This window comes from Perca flavescens, chromosome 19, assembly GCF_004354835.1.
Source record: "Perca flavescens isolate YP-PL-M2 chromosome 19, PFLA_1.0, whole genome shotgun sequence".
NCBI classification, from domain to species: domain Eukaryota; kingdom Metazoa; phylum Chordata; class Actinopteri; order Perciformes; family Percidae; genus Perca; species Perca flavescens.
In genome coordinates, this window is record NC_041349.1 from 33090896 (window position 1) to 33111079 (window position 20184).

The 20184-nt window shown below is 47.4% G+C and overlaps 1 protein-coding gene and 1 long non-coding RNA gene across 2 annotated transcripts; both read left to right on the forward strand.

Annotated features, from left to right (window-relative positions):
- The first annotated feature begins 10296 nt into the window (after window positions 1-10296).
- Window positions 10297-11209, forward strand: LOC114545461 (uncharacterized). The gene is made up of 3 exons (XM_028563726.1): window positions 10297-10712; window positions 10807-11056; window positions 11151-11209. The coding sequence occupies exons 1-3, from the start codon at window positions 10404-10406 to the stop codon at window positions 11207-11209; spliced, it is 618 nt and encodes a 205-aa protein (XP_028419527.1). The 5' UTR covers window positions 10297-10403.
- A 174-nt stretch (window positions 11210-11383) lies between these two features.
- On the forward strand, window positions 11384-15837 carry LOC114574021 (uncharacterized). The gene is made up of 3 exons (XR_003695013.1): window positions 11384-11498; window positions 15586-15684; window positions 15778-15837. It is a non-coding gene; the product is annotated as an uncharacterized LOC114574021 (long non-coding RNA).
- The last annotated feature ends 4347 nt before the right edge of the window (window positions 15838-20184 follow it).

A 20184-nucleotide genomic window follows, 5' to 3' on the forward strand; every position in this document is an offset into this window, starting at 1 on the left:
TCCCAACCTTGAACCAGGTAGGACGCCAACAGCAACAACACGAGTGCCAACCACTCCATGCCAATCGTAAGTAGCATGATTTCGGTGGCTTGCTTAAACATAAGCTATAAATATAAACGCTACTGATACAAAACAGGAAAACAAACAATCAAACAAACAAATAGCGCGCTACTACTGCTACTGCTGCTGGTCGCTGCGTGCGCATGCGCCCAAAAACTCTTATTTTTAGGCTCCTTAATGCTCAGTAACAGTACTTACCCTGGTACTATTAGACTCCTTAATGCTCAGTAACAGTACTTACCCTGGTACTATTAGGCTCCTTAATGCTCAGTAACAGTACTTACCCTGGTACTATTAGACTCCTTAATGCTCAGTAACAGTACTTACCCTGGTACTATTAGGCTCCTTAATGCTCAGTAACAGTACTTACCCTGGTACTATTAGGCTCCTTAATGCTCAGTAACAGTACTTACCCTGGTACTATTAGGCTCCTTAAAGGGGTGATAGAATGCAAAACTGATTTTACCTTGTCATAGTTGAATAATGACAGTTTAGTGGGTAACTAGGACATGCATAGAACCTCTAAATCCCATTGACACCTCTTTCCTCTGCAAATCTCACTATTTGAAACTGCCTCTGAAAACGGGCGAATCTCAACAAGCCCCATAGTTGACGTCAACTATTGTGGCTCCTCCTCATCTGGCTCTAGTCTGTGTTTGTCACGCCCCAACATTTGCATAGGCTACACAACTGACCTGAGATCAGTTAGTCTTCTGAATCTAGGTCGTGCAGATCTCAGAAATTGTATACATTGTTCATATGCTATTTTACCATTAAATTCACTTCTGAGACTTTTTTATGCAAGAAATCAACTATGTAGCAAGAAATCAACTATGTAGAGGTCAAATATGGGCCGTTTTAGGAAAATTGATGTCTAATTGCAAATGTTGTCTGACTGTGTGTCGGACTTCAGAGGCCGGTGCTGCCTGTGTTGCTGCCTCGCCGCCCGGCCTGCCTCCCTTCACAGACCCCGGCCTGCTGTGAGCTTGATTGAGCTCTGGCACGGCTGGCAGCCCACAGCACTCCATACCCGCGCAAAGTCACCGTTTTGGGCTAATGAACTACGAAACGCCGCTACTCTGACAGAGCTCCAGGGCCTGCAACTACCCTCTTCCTGCTAGCTAAATGCCCGGTGTATGTGAATGAAAGCGCGGTCAGCAAGCTTGTTACCAGCATTCTCTTACCACAGGTTCCAGTTAATCTTTTAATGTGTGTAATTATATGTTGAGTTATTTAAACAAACGATTGGGAAATAAACGCCGCTTGTCCGTGAGTCTCATTGATAGAGCCTGCGGCTGGATGTAGCTCTATCAATGAGAGCTAGCTAGCCTCCTCTTAGAATTCCTCTGAAATTCACAAAAATTTATTAACTTGAAATCGGACACCGTTGTTAGCTTAATAAAACATTTAGTTAGATGTTGTATAAGTGGCGAGACAAAATTCAAACTGTAAATATACTCAAATTACGACCAAAAATGAAGCTAACTATCCGTGATATGTACATACATACAGCTAGGATTACAGTCGCGGCTAACGAAACCCTTACAGTTCACAAATATTAATTAACTTGAAATTGGACACCGTTGTTAGCTTTATAAGACATTTAGGTATATGTTGTATAGCTAAGTGGCGTAACATTGTGTGTAACGTGGTAAGAGATTGCTGGTGTAACAAGCTCGCTGACCGCGCTCTCACACACAGGCCATTTAGCTAGCAGGAAGAGAGGAGATGCAGGCCCTGGAGCTCTGTCAGGGCAGCGGCGTTTGGTAGTAGTCCATTAGCCCAAACAGTGACTTTGCGCGAGTATGAGGTGCTGTGGGCTGCAGCAGCCGTGCCGGAGCTCAAACGAGCTCACAGCAGGCCGGGGTCTGTGGAGGAAGGCAGGCCGGGCGGCGAGGCAGCAACACAGGTAGCACTGGCTGCTGAACTCCGACACACAGTCTTACCAAATTTGCAATTAGCCATCCATTTTTGTAAAACGGCCCATATTTGAGCTTTATATAGTTGATTTCTCGCATAAAAAAGTCTCAGAAGTGAATTTGGTAAGAAAACATTGCAGTGTCTGGAATATGAGATTCTGTCGCATTTCTAATGTGTGTGTATTGGGGATTCGCTCAACCAATCAGCACGCGACCTCTAATGCGTGTGTATGGCGATTCACTCAACCAATCAGCGCGCGTCTCTACGTGTCTGTGCGGGGATAAGGCTCAACCAAGCAACGCGCAGCTCATCTAAATATTAATGACCATACCATATTTGGAAGAAAAGCTCTTGTTACAAAGAGGGCCAAAACACAGGGATGCATAAGGGCCAATAAAATATCAACCAGGCCATTTTCAGCCCAACTAATGTTAAATACCCCATTAGGAGACCATAAGGAACAGTGTGAAATACCCTATATAATCATTCTATCACACCTTTAATGCTCAGTAACAGTACTTACCCTGGTACTATTAGGCTCCTTAATGCTCAGTAACAGTACTTACCCTACCACTATTAGGCTCCTTAATGCTCAGTAACAGTACTTACCCTGGTACTATTAGGCTCCTTAATGTTCAGTAACAGTACTTAACCTACCACTATCAGGGCCCTTAATGCTGTTAGGCTCCTTAATGCTCAGGTACCTTGCAGAGTTAACCTGGACTAAATGCAGCTTATTCAAATGCACTTTATAGACTGCAGCCATAACTCTTTACCCAGGTATGGTTACTGCTGACACACACCTACATGACATGTGTTTAGTCTAAAGTCAACAGAGAGAGTGAAGAGTCTTTAGACTTTATTGTCCCCAAGCAGAAATTCTAATTTACAACACTGTACGTTATGGACAGCATAAGTTAAAAGACACAAAATGACAGAGAGAGAGAGAGGGAAGAGACTGTGGTCATAAAGGTCACGATGGACGATGATATCGTCCATCGTGATGTCAGCCATCGCGATGGAGAGCCCCCATCGTGAATAATAATAATAAAAATATTTATTATAGATGAGCATGATATGAACATGGATACATTAAATGTGCATAGTTTTTGGGGATCCATCCATCCATCCATCTTCGTCCGCTTATCCGGTGTCGGGTCGCGGGGGGAGCAGCTCCAGCAGGGGACCCCAAACTTCCCTTTCCCGAGCAACATTAACCAGCTCCGACTGGGGGATCCCGAGGCGTTCCCAGGCCAGGTTGGAAATATAATCCCTCCACCTAGTCCTGGGTCTTCCCCGAGGCCTCCTCCCAGCTGGACGTGCCTGGAACACCTCCCTAGGGAGGCGCCCAGGGGGCATCCTTACCAGATGCCCGAACCACCTCAACTGGCTCCTTTCGACGCAAAGGAGCAGCGGCTCTACTCCGAGCTCCTCACGGATGACTGAGCTTCTCAACCTATCTCTAAGGGAGACGCCAGCCACCCTCCTGAGGAAACCCATTTCAGCCGCTTGTACCCTGGATCTCGTTCTTTCGGTCATGACCCAGCCTTCATGACCATAGGTGAGGGTAGGAACGAAAACTGACTGGTAGATCGAGAGCTTTGCCTTCTGGCTAAGCTCTCTTTTCGTCACAATGGTGCGATAGATTGAATGCAATACCGCACCCGCTGCACCGATTCTCCGACCAATCTCCCGCTCCATTGTCCCCTCACTCGCGAACACAACCCCAAGGTACTTGAACTCCTTCACTTGGGGTAAGGACTCATTCCCTACCTGGAAAAGGCATTCCATCGGTTTCCTGCTGAGAACCATGGCCTCAGATTTAGAGGTGCTGATCCTCATCCCAACCGCTTCACACTCGGTTGCGAACCGATCCAGTGAGTGCTGAAGGTCGCAGGCCGATGATGCCATCAGGACCACATCATCTGCAAAGAGCAGCGATGAGATCCCCAGCCCACCAAACTGCAACCCCTCCCCACCCCGACTACGCCTCGATATCCTGTCCATAAATACTACAAACAAGATTGGTGACAAAGCGCAGCCCTGGCGGAGGCCAACCCTTACCTGAAAGGAGTCCGACTTACTACCGAGAACCCGGACACAGCTCTCACTTTGGTTGTACAGAGATTGGATGGCCCTGAGAAGAGACCCCCTCACCCCATACTCCCGCAGCACCTCCCACAGTATCTCCCGGGGGACCCGGTCATACGCCTTCTCCAAATCCACAAAACACATGTAGACCGGTTGGGCATACTCCCAGGCTCCCTCCAGGATCCTTGCGAGTGAAGAGCTGGTCCGTTGTTCCACGACCAGGGACGGAATCCGCATTGTTCCTCCTCAACCCGAGGTTCGACTATTGGCCGAACCCTCCTTTCCAGCACCTTGGAGTAGACTTTACCAGGGAGGCTGAGAAGTGTGATACCCCTATAATTGGCACACACCCTCTGGTCCCCCTTAAAAAGGGGAACCACCACCCCAGTCTGCCACTCCTTTGGCACCATCCCAGACTTCCACGCAATGTTGAAAAGGCGTGTCAACCAGGACAGCCCCTCCACACCCAGAGCCTTGAGCATTTCTGGACGGATCTCATCAATCCCCGGGGCTTTGCCACTGTGTAGTTGTTTGACTACATCAGTGACTTTCGCCTGGGAAATCAACGACAATCCCCCATTATCCTCCAGCTCTGCCTCTAACATAGAGGGCGTATTAGTCGGATTCAGGAGTTCCTCAAAGTGCTCCTTCCACCGCCCTATTACCTCCTCAGTTGAGGTCAACAGTGTCCCATCCTTACTGTACACAGCTTGGATGGTTCCCCACTTTCCCCTCCTGAGGTGGCGAACAGTTTTCCAGAAGCACTTTGGTGCCGACCGAAAGTCCTTCTCCATGTCTTTCCAAACTTCTCCCACACCCGCTGCTTTGCCTCTTTCACGGCAGAGGCTGCAGCCCTTCGGCCCTTCGGTACCCTGCAACTGCCTCCGGAGTCCTCCGGGATAACATATCCCGGAAAGACTCCTTCTTCAGTCGGACGGCTTCCCTGACCACCGGTGTCCACCACGGTGTTCGTGGGTTACCGCCCCTTGAGGCACCTAAGACCCTAAGACCACAGCTCCTCGCCGCAGCTTCAGCAATGGAAACTTTGAACATTGTCCACTCGGGTTCAATGCCCCCAGCCTCCACAGGGATGCACGAAAAGCTCCGCCGGAGGTGTGAGTTGAAAGTCTGTCGGACAGGGGCCTCCTCCAGACGTTCCCAATTTACCCGCACTACACGTTTGGGCTTACCAGGTCTGTCCAGAGTCTTCCCCCACCCTCTGACCCAACTCACCACCAGATGGTGATGGGTTGACAGCTCTGCCCCTCTCTTCACCCGAAAGTGTCCAAAACATACGGCCTCAGATCAGATGAAACGATTATGAAATCGATCATTGACCTTCGGCCTAGGTGCTCTGGTACCAGGTACACTTATGAGCATCCCTATGTTCCAACATGGTGTTCGTTATAGACAATCCATGACTAGCACAGAAGTCCAACAACAAACAACCACTCTGGTTTAGATCAGGGAGGCCGTTCCTCCCAATCACGCCTCTCCAGGTGTCTCCATCATTGCCCACGTGTGCGTTGAAGTCCCCCAGCAGAACAATGGAGTCCCCCACTGGAGCCCCATGCAGGACTCCAGTCAAGGTCTCCAGGAAGGCCGAATACTCCGAACTCCTGTTTGGTGCATATGCACAAACAACAGTCAGAGTTTTCCCCCCCACAACCCGCAGGCGTAGGGAGGCGACCCTCTCGTCCACCGGGTAAACCCCAACACAGCGGCGCTCAGCCGGGGGCTTGTGAGTATCCCCACACCCGCCCGGCGCCTCACACCCTGGGCAACTCCGGAGAAGAAAAGAGTCCAACCCCTATCCAGGAGTATGGTTCCAGAACCAAGACTGTGCGTAGAGGTAAGCCCCACCAGATGTAACCGGTAGCGCTCCACCTCCCGCACCAGTTCCGGCTCCTTCCCCCACAGAGAGGTGACGTTCCACGTCCCCAGAGCCAGCGTCTGCCGCCCGGGTCTGGTCCGTCGAGGCCCCTGACCTTCACTGCCACCCATGTGGCATCGCACCCGACCCCAACGGTTCCTCCCACAGGTGGTGGGCCTATGGGATGGAGAGGGAGTTGCCACGTAGCTTGTTCGGGCTGTGCCCGGCCGGGCTCCGTGGCAAACCCGGCCACCAGGCGCACCCAGACTCCATCTCTGCTTAGCTTTTTCATTGGGGTTTTTGAACCATTCTTTGTCTGGCCCCTCACCTGAGACCACTTTGCCTTGGGAGACCCTACCAGGAGCACAAAGCTCCAGACAACACAGCCCTCAGGTTCACAGAGACACACAAACCTCTCCACCACGATAAGGTGATGGTTCACGGAGAGGATTAAACTCTATCATAGTAAATATTTAAAGGGGCTGAGAAACAGGCATATACTGTATGGAGCCTAGACACTGGTGATGGTGGAGAGGGAACCAGGAGGTCGAACGGAAGAAAGGACTCCGGTTGCAATGGGGGACAAAGCCCGGAGGTGGAAGGGGAGGAGGAGGGTTGCACTTTTTGCCTGAGAAGACAGCTGAAGGTACATTTAAAGCAACATGTCATTCTGTGATTGGATCATGAATTTGTGGCCAATTCTGATTGGTTTACTGAAGAGTGCATGCCTCTTAACAGCTGAATAGAATTAGGGAAAAATAGTCATAGACAGTATATAATGGACCAACAGACCCCGTGTCTCTGGACGGAGACCAGTGAAGGATATTAGAAGCACTTTTCCGGTGATGGCTGAGCGTTACTAAGCAGCCTCCAACTGACAGAGACAACGTAGATGTGACGTGAGCAACCTGTCTGAAAGTTGGAAGCCTTCTGGTAGCTGTGCCAAGAGAAATCTCAATCATTCCCAATCTTGCAGAGACGTAAGGAGATAACATAGGCACAGGCTCATTACTGCTAACTAAAATGTTAGTTAACATTAGTAATTAATCCTAACAAAGTCAAAACTGCCTACAAGTTTATCCTGTACTATACGGTAATTCCTCTACTATGTGACACAATCGTTAGCCTATTTTTATAAAAGCGTCTGCTACGGAGCCATAACGTGAGGTACAAGGTAATGGAGCCTTTTATACATTGTCGTGTTTCTTTAGAAATAAACAACGGACAAATAGTCTTTAAACGCTTCAGTAAAGTTATTCACTGTCAAGTCACGTCAAAATGAATGCTAGTCAGTGGAATGCTAACGGGAGGTGATCGTTTTGTAGCATCAAAATGGCGCCATAGGAGGTTCGAGTTCTGAAGCGAAGCTTACCCCCTTGGAAATAGTGGGGATTGCAGTCATAGAAGTCTTCCTGAAGGAATTTGCGCTGAGCTTCATGTGTGCAACAGGCAGAGGGAGGAGGGCAGAATGAGGAACAGAGAGAAAGAGAGAGACAGAGACTTCAAGACTCTGTCTCTCAAGACACGCACAAGGCACATGTAACCAGCATTAACATGTGTTTCATGGAGCGGAAGATATGATGACTAGTTGTCTATAAGTATTGTAATGGTGCAAAAAGTCAAACTTCAGAGGCATGTTATCAATAGCCTTTATTGGAATGTAAATGTAAATCTAAGCTTAGCTGCAGGAATCTGTGAGGGCAACGGATGTAAGATAACCAAACTGGACAAAAACATTGGTGTACCCAGGGCAGGCTTAGTAACAATTACCCTTGTATGGTTGTATCAAGGCAGTTTTTAAAATGTAAGGAGTAGAAAGTACAGATAATTGTGTGAAAATGTAAAGTCTGCTGTAAAATAATATAAAATAAAGTATAGATACCCAACATTTCTACTTAAGTAAGGTAACAAAGTATTTGTACTTTACTGTTACTTGACACCTCTGTGTGTGCATCGTTTCTTACACCTAGGACAGTACAGGAGAAACACAATGTGGACATTTTTCAAACCAGCGGAGATATTAAATAATGTATTCTATATGTATTTAATATGGGAACCAGCCTTTAGCTTGAAGAGACTGAAATTAGTTTATTCATGCAAATTTGCAGACATCAGTAAAATGTCACTTTTTTTTGGATCTGACTCATATTCTGTTGGGACACATCAGTTCGACTCCTGACTCATATCTATAAAATAATCTGAAACATTTTTAAAAAAAAAAAAAAGTTGGGAGTATTAATTTAGAATCTGAATTTGAAAAGACGGCTCTGATTGGCTGGGTGAATGGTGCCATTCTAACACATCACAGTGCTATATGCTAATGATTCCAAACCAGGGTTACGCCTGCAGTTGCCGGTAGGAATTATAAGTATAACTTTATTTATATAGCAGAAACAAAAAGTAATGAGAAATGAAATTCATTAGAGGTTAAATCTTTAGTTTAGAAAGTTTGGAGCCGAAATGACAAGTTAAGATTAAAAAAAGATTGTAGTTTGGATTAAAACACTCCCGGCACATGAACACCTGTTTCCTGGGTGAAAGTCTGCACACTGTGAAATGTCTTGTGAAATATTTTAGTTTATTAATATTATTTTATTGTTTTTCAGACACCCTCGTAACTGTGCACCCTGGAGACAATGCTACTCTACCATGTAGGGCAGATGATTCTTCCATCAGTGTTGTAAAGTGGACCAGAGATGACCTGCAGCCAGAGTATGTCTTTTTTAACATCGATGGACACTTACAACCAACCCAGCAGCATCCAGACTTTAAGGGCAGAGTAGTACTGGTGGACAGAGATCTGAAAGACGGAGACGCATCTGTAATTATAAAGAATGTGAACAGCAACGACAACGGAGCATACAAGTGTGGAGTTAAAAGGACCGCAGCAATGATGACGCCGACAGGGAAGGGGCTCCCGTCCCAGAGGATGAGGTGGTGGAAACGGGATGCCCCAACCCTGACTGTCAGGAGCAGCTGTCCTCCTTCCTCCAGGCCAACAAGGACCTTCAAAGGAGGGAGAAGGTGCTGAAAAATAAGGTGGAGAAATTGGAGAAGGAGCTGGCCTCCTGCAGGACGTCCTGCCGTCAGCAGGCACGAAGGCTTCACCGGCTCTCTCAAACGGTGAGTGCTGCTGACTGGAAGGTGAGGAATAAAGTACAGCTTTAAAAAAAATGACTCTCTCTTTATTTGCGTTTTGTGTACCAAAGTCTAAGAAAAACCAGAGAGAGCGGGTGGAGGAAGAGAGGGAGGCAGAGGGAGGCAGAGGCTGCCGTCAGCAGCGAGGAGGAGGAGGCTGCTGCTCCAGAGGAGGCTAGTGGCGAAGAAGTGGCAGGCCGAGAGGAGGAGGTGGCTGGCCGAGAGGGGGAGGTGGCTGGCTGATAGGGGGAGGTGGCTGGCCGAGAAGGGGAGGTGGCTGGCCGAGAGGGGGAGGTGGCTGGCCTGGGGGAGATGGCTGGCCGAGAGGGGAGGTGGCTGGCCGAGAGGAGGAGGTGGCCGAGAGGAGGAGGAGGCTGGCCGAGAGGAGGAGGTGTCTGGCCGAGAGGGAGGTGACTGGCCGAGAGGGGGAGGAGGCTGGCCGAGAGGGGAGGTGACTGGCCGAGAGGGGAGGAGGCTGGCCGTGAGGGGAGGTGACTGGCCGTGAGGGGAGGTGGCTGGCCGAGAGGGGAGGAGGCTGGCCGTGAGGGGGAGGTGGAGCCCACAACCTCCACTGCCAGAGGCGCTCCCAAATTTTCAAAAAAAAAACATACACCTCCGGCGGATGCAACCTTATCTTCCCTAAGTCTATCGGTAAGATTAAAAATAGAATATCTGTGTGTGTGTGTGTAATACTTGAATTCAATGTTAATGTTACTCACAATGTTCCTGGTGTATTCATAGCTGACTACTTGCTGGAGTACAGGCGGCACCACGAGAATGCCTGCCCTACGGCCAAACAAACCCAAAATGCTCTGTCCAAAGTCAACCGGGTGAAGACCTTGGTCTTCTACCTGAGCCAGGGGAGGACAGAGCTCTAGACACGGTCCTTCTTAAATGACGTCAAGGGCGTCAGAGAGTAGGTGTAGCTTGTTTAAGTTTGCATTTTTTGTTTCACACACAAAATAAAAATAACATTCAAGAAATCCAAAGTACATGAGACTGAGTGGTACAAACCTGTAATAGCTTACAGTATATAACAATATGAGCATGAAACTGATGTGAACAGCAACTAAATCCCAACATCAACAGATGGGCAGAACACCTCCTGGAGACGGGAAAAACAATTACAACTGCTAACTTCTACCTCAGGAACATCTACCAGTTCCTGAAATATTTCAAAGAAACACCTCCGCCCCTCTGCCGACTGACCCAGTCCCAAATTGTTGGGGTGTTCAGGGCTGTGAAACTGAACTTTATTGGAAAACAGGTCGTCACCCACCAAATGGATGTTTAGAGGAAGAAATTGAAAAGGGTGGTTTCTATGGATAGCCTCAAAAGTTGTCAGGCCATGGCACAAAGGAAGATCCCGGAGATACTGATTAAGTGTTACCCTTCTCAACACAGCCATGTGGTGGTCTCTCTCCATGGTGCTGAAACTTTGCTCTCTTTTCTTGTCCTTTTTTCAGCTAAACTTGAAGCAGACCCCCTGTCGCAGGCCCGCTACAAGTTCTACGGGTATATACGGCTCATTGCCAGCATTTACGGACACCGGCTGGGGGTGCTGGCGAATATGAGAATGGCGGAGGTCATGGTGGCGAAGGAACGGGCAGATGACGGTGTGGTGATTTGTGTAAGTATGACTGGACAGAATTACAATTGTAGTCGCTGCATTTTACTTGAAAATCATCTGACAAGAGTGTGGATATGTATTCCGTGTTTTGCAGATCAACAAACGCAAAACTAATAAACACTTTGGGCCAGCTCATATATACCTGGATCAGGAGGAGTTCTCCCGGATGGAGAGGTGGCTGGCCATCCGGGAGGAACATTCTCCTCCCAACGATTTCGTGTTTTTCACGGCGGGCAAGGGCCCCGTAAAGAACATGGTGAGGTATATGCAGACGGTTTGGGTGGAGATGGGCCTAGAGGGGAGGCCCAACTTTACCGACCTTAGGACGGCAGTGTCGGCCACATGTGAGTTCTCCTCAGTCAGTCATTCTGCGTTGCTGTGTTTCATAGAAAGTCTGATCTAAAAATCCTTTTGTCTTTTTCTGTTTGTCTATTTCAGACCAAAAACGTCCACTCAAAAGAGGTGAGGAAGGAGATGGCGATCGTCATGTGCCATAACGTTTTCACGGCGGACAAGTTTTACGCCCTCAGTTTAAGCGTCGACCAATCCCGGGAAATCCTTAGGCTTTTTGAGGATGTGGCAGTAACACCAGAAGGAGCAACTTCCTCCGCCAAAGCCTCCACCTCAGCCACCCCCTCCACTTCGAAACGGCGCCGGGATGACACCTCAGAGGACAGCACCTCTTGCTCTGACGAGGTGGAGTTCCAAGAGTCCGGTTCCTCTGCAGTGGAGGAGGAGATGCAGGATATGAAGGACGAAGCGGACTTCATCTGTGAAATTGAAAGTGTAAGTAAAAAAAACTTTAAAGGAGAATTCTGGTCGATTTCAACACGTAGCTCTGTTGTTTGTAAAGTTGGAGTGCTGTCAGTAGTGAGAAAAATGAAACCAATCACTGCTGCCTACACACTGTTAATTTTAACAAGTTGACTTTACTTAAAAAATGTATGGAAACTCATTGCCTTGAAAAAAGTAAGTTCAATGAACTTAGTAATAGTAAATTAGTGCAACTTTATTGTTCTGAGTAAACAATACTTAATAAACTTATATTTTCTAAGTGAACACAGCTTGTTTATTCTGAGTAAGTAACACTCAATAAGCTTATACTTATTAAGTGAAGACAACTTGTTTATTTTAAGTAAATGACACTTAATTAGCTCACATTTTTTAAGTGAGCACTACTTAATGCTACTGACTTGTTTCCTGGTTCAGTTTACGTTCAAAGTACTTAAATAGATTAAGTAGTGTATACTCAAAGTTTTAGAAAAATGTCTACTAACTTAATTTTTTCAAGTTGGTGTAACATGTTCTTCCATCCATCCATCCATCTTCGTCCGCTTATCCGGTGTCGGGTCGCGGGGGGAGCAGCTCCAGCAGGGGACCCCAAACTTCCCTTTCCCGAGCAACATTAACCAGCTCCGACTGGGGGATCCCGAGGCGTTCCCAGGCCAGGTTGGAGATATAATCCCTCCACCTAGTCCTGGGTCTTCCCCGAGGCCTCCTCCCAGCTGGACGTGCCTGGAACACCTCCCTAGGGAGGCGCCCAGGGGGCATCCTTACCAGATGCCCGAACCACCTCAACTGGCTCCTTTCGACGCAGCGAGCAGCGGCTCTACCGAGCTCCTCACGGATGACTGAGCTTCTCACCCTATCTCTAAGGGAGACGCCAGCCACCCTCCTGAGGAAACCCATTTCGCCGCTTGTACCCTGGATCTCGTTCTTTCGGTCATGACCCAGCCTTCATGACCATAGGTGAGGGTAGGAACGAAAACTGACCGGTAGATCGAGAGCTTTGCCTTCTGGCTCAGCTCTCTTTTTCGTCACAACGGTGCGATAGATTGAATGCAATACCGCACCCGCTGCGCCCGATTCTCCGACCAATCTCCCGCTCCATTGTCCCCTCACTCGCGAACAAAACCCCAAGGTACTTGAACTCCTTCACTTGGGGTAAGGACTCATTCCCTACCTGGAGAAGGCATTCCATCGGTTTCCTGCTGAGAACCATGGCCTCCGATTTAGAGGTGCTGATCCTCATCCCAACCGCTTGACACTCGGTTGCGAACCGATCCAGTGAGTGCTGAAGGTCGCAGGCCGATGATGCCATCAGGACCACATCATCTGCAAAGAGCAGCGATGAGATCCCCAGCCCACCAAACTGCAACCCCTCCCCACCCCGACTACGCCTCGATATCCTGTCCATAAATATTACAAACAGGATTGGTGACAAAGCGCAGCCCTGGCGGAGGCCAACCCTCACCTGAAACGAGTCCGACTTACTACCGAGAACCCGGACACAGCTCTCACTTTGGTCATACAGAGATTGGATGGCCCTGAGTAGAGACCCCCTCACCCCATACTCCCGCAGCACCTCCCACAGTATCTCCCGGGGACCCGGTCATACGCCTTCTCCAAATCCACAAAACACATGTAGACCGGTTGGGCATACTCCCAGGCTCCCTCCAGGATCCTTGCGAGAGTGAAGAGCTGGTCCGTTGTTCCACGACCAGGACGGAATCCGCATTGTTCCTCCTCAACCCGAGGTTCGACTATCGGCCGAACCCTCCTTTCCAGCACCTTGGAGTAGACTTTACCAGGGAGGCTGAGAAGTGTGATACCCCTATAATTGGCACACACCCTCTGGTCCCCTTTTAAAAAGAGGAACCACCACCCCAGTCTGCCACTCCTTTGGCACCGTCCCAGACTTCCACGCAATGTTGAAGAGGCGTGTCAACCAGGACAACCCCTCCACACCCAGAGCCTTGAGCATTTCTGGACGGATCTCATCAATCCCGGGGCTTTGCCACTGTGTAGTTGTTTGACTACATCAGTGACTTCCGCCTGGGAAATCGACGACAATCCCCGTTATCCTCCAGCTCTGCCTCTAACATAGAGGGCGCGATTAGTCGGATTCAGGAGTTCCTCAAAGTGCTCCCTCCACCGCCCTATTACCTCCTCAGTGGAGGTCAACAGTGTCCCATCCTTACTGTACACAGCTTGGATGGTTCCCCCTTCCCCCTCCTGAGGTGGCGAACAGTTTTCCAGAAACACTTTGGTGCCGACCGAAAGTCCTTCTCCATGTCTTCTCCAAACTTCTCCCACACCCGCTGCTTTGCCTCTTTCACGGCAGAGGCTGCAGCCCTTCGGGCCCTTCGGTACCCTGCAACTGCCTCCGGAGTCCTCCGAGATAACATATCCCGGAAGGACTCCTTCTTCAGTCGGACGGCTTCCCTGACCACTGGTGTCCACCACGGTGTTCGTGGGTTACCGCCCCTTGAGGCACCTAAGATCCTAAGACCACAGCTCCTCGCCGCAGCTTCAGCAATGGAAACTTTGAACATTGTCCACTCGGGTTCAATGCCCCAGCCTCCACAGGGATGCACGAAAAGCTCCGCCGGAGGTGTGAGTTGAAAGTCTGTCGGACAGGGGCCTCCTCCAGACGTTCCCAATTTACCCGCACTACACGTTTGGGCTTACCAGGTCTGTCCAGAGTCTTCCCCACCCCTGACCCAACTCACCACCAGATGGTGATCGGTTGACAGCTCTGCCCCTCTCTTCACCCGAAAGTGTCCAAAACATACGGCCTCAGATCAGATGAAACGATTATGAAATCGATCATTGACCTTCGGCCTAGGGTGCTCTGGTACCAGGTACACTTATGAGCATCCCTATGTTCGAACATGGTGTTCGTTATAGACAATCCATGACTAGCACAGAAGTCCAACAACAAACAACCACTCTGGTTTAGATCAGGGAGGCCGTTCCTCCCAATCACGCCTCCAGGTGTCTCCATCATTGCCCACGTGTGCGTTGAAGTCCCCCAGCAGAACAATGGAGTCCCCACTGGAGCCCCATGCAGGACTCCAGTCAAGGTCTCCAAGAAGGCCGAATACTCCGAACTCCTGTTTGGTGCATATGCACAAACAACAGTCAGAGTTTTCCCCCCACAACCCGCAGGCGTAGGGAGGCGACCCTCTCGCCCACCGGGTAAACTCCAACACAGCGGGCGCCAGCCGGGGCTTGTGAGTATCCCCACACCCGCCCGGCTCCCACACCCTGGGCAACTCCGGAGAAGAAAAGAGTCCAACCCCTATCCAGGAGTATGGTTCCAGAACCGAGACTGTGCGTAGAGGTAAGCCCCACCAGATCTAACCGGTAGCGCCCACCTCCCGCACCAGTTCCGGCTCCTTCCCCCACAGAGAGGTGACGTTCCACGTCCCCAGAGCCAGCGTCTGCCGCCCGGGTCTGGTCCGCCGAGGCCCCTGACCTTCACTGCCACCCATGTGGCATCGCACCCGACCCCAACGGTTCCTCCCACAGGTGGTGGGCCCATGGGCTGGAGAGATGGGAGCCACGTAGCTTGTTCGGGCTGTGCCCGCCGGGCTCCGTGGCAAACCCGCCACCAGGCGCTCGCCGACGAGCCCGCCGCCTGGGCCTGGCTCCAGACGGGGCCCCGGCTTCCTCCGGGCAGGGTCACTCCATCTCTACCTTGCTTCTTCATTGGGGTTTTTGAACCATTCTTTGTCTGGCCCCTCACCTGAGACCACTTTGCCTTGGGAGACCCTACCAGGAGCACAAAGCTCCAGACAACACAGCCCTCAGGTTCACAGAGACACACAAACCTCTCCACCACGATAAGGTGATGGTTCACGGAGAACATGTTCTTCATTAACTTAAAAACATAACTTAAGACAACTTAATATAATTGAGTAATAACATACTAATAATGATAAAGTCCACCGTGTTCTCCTCCTGCTAGCTTTAGCACCCAGGAGGCTGAAACAGGGCAAGTTTTAAACTACAACACCGAATAGAGATACAACAAAAATATTTATTAATTTAATGCCCAGACCCACACAGTTGTTCTCTGTGTCAGCAGGCCGATCAAGGAGAAGAGACGGAGGAGGATGACGAGAAGAAAGAGAAAAAACAGCATCAGGGGGATAAGAGGAAGGCCTCCAGGAGGAGCATGGAGATTGTAAGTAAAACCTATGTTTTAAAATATATTCTGTGACACCAAACATAGACACAATACAAACTTAAAGTGTGTCCACCTGTGCTTCCTCAACAGACACCAAGCAAGAGGCTGCGCTCCCCTGGGGTGACTTGGGACGTGAAGGTTACCCTGAGCCCCATCCAAGGGCTTTCCAAAACCATTTTGGACAGGACCAAGAGGGCGGCAGCCAGGTCCACCCAGCGAAAAAAAACTGAGAAGGAGCGCAAAGTGCTCATGAAAAAAAAGGCTGTAGAGCTTGAAGGGGACAAACACACACACACACACCCTTACACACAACATATTTTTAGAGTTTTATTATATTTAAGAGTGGTATTTGATTTTTGCTTTAATTGTTCATACACACAATATATTTGGTTAGTTTTGTATATTTAAGAGTGATATTTGATATTTGCTTTGTTTTTCCATATATAATACAATGTTATATAGATTATATTAATATGTTATATGTATATTTGTATAAATATTTGTAAATAGATTTGTTCTTTGTTCGTTTAATTACAGTGTTTTTCACCGTTTATTCACCCATAATGACCCATGAATTTATAAGAGCAGTGTTAGGGTGGTTGAACATTTAAGATAGAGCCCTGGTTTTTGAGTATGTTGTTGCCAGCTCTTTATGGAGTAAAGTTGTGTTGGTTTGGACATGCTAGCACTTAGCATGGCTGCACAGGAAGGTAGGATGTTTGGGAACACTTTTGCCATTTGGGAAGGACAATTGGGAACACTCAACCACCCTATTAAAGACGACAAATGTTATGGGTTGTGTTTCCCTAACAATGCCCATCCCTTACAAATTTACATAATCCGGGAACATCAGCACATGTGCTGAAGATCTCAAATTATGTAATATGCTAGCCTAAATATATGCACAACATGCACTTAATGTCTGGTAACAAACCTTTTGTTTTTGTAACCAGTGGAGTGACAGACGTTTTTATACTCTAGCATAGAGTATTCAATGGGGAAGGTATGTTGAGCTTTGAGGACCTGAGAACTAGCTTTGAGGTCCTTAGGACATACTTTTTCCTTTATCTTCGCTTAAGATCAGCCCTAAAATGTTATGGAGTACCACGGGGAAACAGTCTCGAGACCCACCCAATCATTAAATGGCTTGTTGATTTTCCTGCGAGAGGATTAGTATCCAGGATTTATGCTAAGTATCCGTAGGAGAACTCCCAATAGTAAAGAAATGGGAGCAAGAGCTCTGGTGATGATGATCAGCACTGGAGGCCCCGTTAGCCAGCAGCTCAACGGTTCCCCCAACAGATCAAGGTGCTGGGAGACCCGCGCTCGACACCGTGTGCGGGCCACCATAGATGGCGCGTGCCCTACGAGCACGCACAGAGACAAAAGAAAGCCAAAGTTAAGGAAAGAAGGCTGCCTGGCAACAGTGGTAAACCCATCCATGTTAAACACCGACGTACCACCAAACATGACTAGTATCTCCTCTAATCATTAACGTGACTGGTGTTTCTCTCCAACTCTAAATGACACTGTAAAGACCACTCTGTACATGGACCCATTTTTTAGCTTTGATACAGCTATTACAATCACTTTGCTACCAATTTCAGAACCTTGATGTGATTTTTCAAAACTCTAGACACAAAACTCACAACAGTCATCACTTGTAACACAGGCTATCCAATGTTCAAAACATTGGATTGTGCATTCATATCTCTGTGGGGGGGTATGGTGAAGGGTATGCGATGATGTGGGGGTATGGTGAAGGGTATGTGATGATGTGGGGTATGGTGAAGGGTATGTGATGATGTGGGGGTATGGTGAAGGGTATGTGATGATGTGGGGGTATGGTGAAGGGTATGTGATGATGTGGGGGTATGGTGAAGGGTATGTGATGATGTGGGGGGTATGGTGAAGGGTATGTCATGATGTGGGGGGCTATTTTAATGCCAAAGGCCAAGGGAACTTTATCAGGATGCATAGTATCCTGGATCCATGAAATAACTGGCCTTTAAAAATAAAAATCTGCCGGCCTTTATGGGAATTTAATATAGGGGTCTACTTATTTATGCCCCCTGCATTTTAAGGAAGAACATTTATTTATTTACGATACATTATTCATTCACAAAGAAAATTGGTGTCCTTAAAGATTGGATTTTTCCTCATTTTTTTAATTAAGGCATTAAGATCAATTTGCAAAAGACTTTTTTATTCCTCTTTTTAGTCAACTTTAGCATGGGTGTCCTATTTTTTTCACAACTGTAAATTATATATCTCAATCATCAGTAGCGAGTTGGAAGAATTGGACAAGAAATTCCAAGTTCCTGAATCCATACAGTGCAGTACTGTCAATACTGTAAATAGTCTGAAAAGTTGGTACATGGGACCATAGAAACAGTGTCTGGTAAACAGTAGTACAGTACAGTAAAGGTAGTACATGGGACCATAGAAACAGTGTCTGGTAAACAGTAGTACACTACAGTGAAGGTAGTACATGGGACCATAGAAACAGTGTCTGGTAAACAGTAGTACAGTACAGTGAAGGTAGTACATGGGACCATAGAAACAGTGTCTGGTAAACAGTAGTACAGTACAGCGAAGGTAGTACATGGGACCATAGTAACAGTGTCTGGTAAACAGTAGTACATTACAGTAAAGAATGATGATGAAATATTACATCCATAGATACTGTATTCTAATTGGTTCATGCTCCACGCTAACTGGTGACAATGAATTTCTGTATCTTGAAACTTTCATGATCTAAACATGGAATATTGTGTGTCTGTTTCCATACAACCATGTATTAAGAGTAATGCAACAGTTACTTATAATTTTGAGTAGTTGTATGGATTGATAGTTAGATGATTGTAATGAAATGAATAGACAATTATCTGAAATGTAATGTGTGAATTGCTTTTTGAAATAGTAGTACTTTGATGTTAAGTTGTGTCATATTGAACAAGTGATCTTTGTTAAATGAACAAATTATCTTTTGTTTATGTGTATTGTATCCAATCAATTGAAAAAAGTGTTAGTTTTGAAAAATGTGTATTTTGATCATTGGTTGTGAGTTTTGTGTCTAGAGTTTTGAAAAATGACGTCAAGGTTCTGAAATTAGTAGCAAAGTGATTGTAAAAAACTGTAAAAGGATCTCTCATTTTTCTCCACACTCTCCAACTAAATGGCTCTTCTTCTCCCAGTGTGCTGTCTCTCTCTGAACACGTATTTAAGGCTGTTTGACTCCCTGTGGTCTGACATGAACAATCACACAGATGTTTGGAGAGGCTAAGCCGTTCTTCCCAGCTGACTGCTGAACTGAAAGCACAAGTGGGCACGTAGTTACAAGAACTCAGATGTATAGTAACGAAGAAGAAGTACTTCACTACTGTACTTAAGTACTAAAAGGCTGTATCTGTACTCTACTGGAGTATTGTGTTTTTTTCCTACTCCCACTTTTACTTCAGTACATATTTTGGATGAGTTCAACACTTTTACTCTGATACATTTTTTATGTACTGCATCGTTACTCATTACTAGAGCTACAAGATATTTTGTTACGATATTACATGTTATATGTCTATAGCCTCATTTGATCCTACAGTGTTGTTATACTGTACTTGCTTTTAGATAGTTACAAAAAATAATGCAAAATGATTATCTTAAAATAAGTTATAGTGTCTCTTGCATCACATACATTATGAACAAGTATCTAATGAGGAACTGAGGAAGTCAGCATCATGGTGGCAGCGACAGCAGGTAGTAGTAGCAGCAGCTTGGCAGGCGCTGATTCTTCACCTATCCTAAAGACACCTGGGAATCCGCCTGATATAAAAACTGCCGTAACCATCTGGACATTGTGGCCATTGACAAAAGATATCAATGCTCGGGCCTTAAGTGTGCTAATTGTGTTGCTTTACCTGATGGCTCTCTCTACTACGCAAATGTTTGGGAGCTGGGTAGCTGCTTGTGAACGCTCAAACTCACTTGGTGGTGATCCAAAGACGCTCACTGCTCCCTTGGATTTGTGGAGCCAGTATATAATCTACTCTAACGTGCTGGACGGTGGGCGAGCTGTTTGCCAGGATGATCACCGCGGTCAGCTACGCGGTCAGCTACGTGCACGGAGACTGGCTCGTCACGCAAAAGTTCAGCGAGGAAATGCGACGATTCTTTGCATTATGCTACTGCTATGCGGGGATGTTCATGCAAATCCTGGCTCTATGGTCATACAACATTCACCGCAGCTGAATACATCCACGGCAACACCAGTAACCTCCATGCCACAAGGTAACATCTTAACATGCTGTGCGTCCAAAACTGTAGAACTCAGCTCACTGCAGACTATTGTCACTTCCAAACAACGAAACACTAAACTTTTTCAAACACTTAATCATGCATTGGTACTATGGAATCCTAGAACAAAACCGAAAAGAATATTTGGCGGACATATAAACATACGTAGTGTGATATCAAAAACAATTGGAACATTTACTTTTGGAC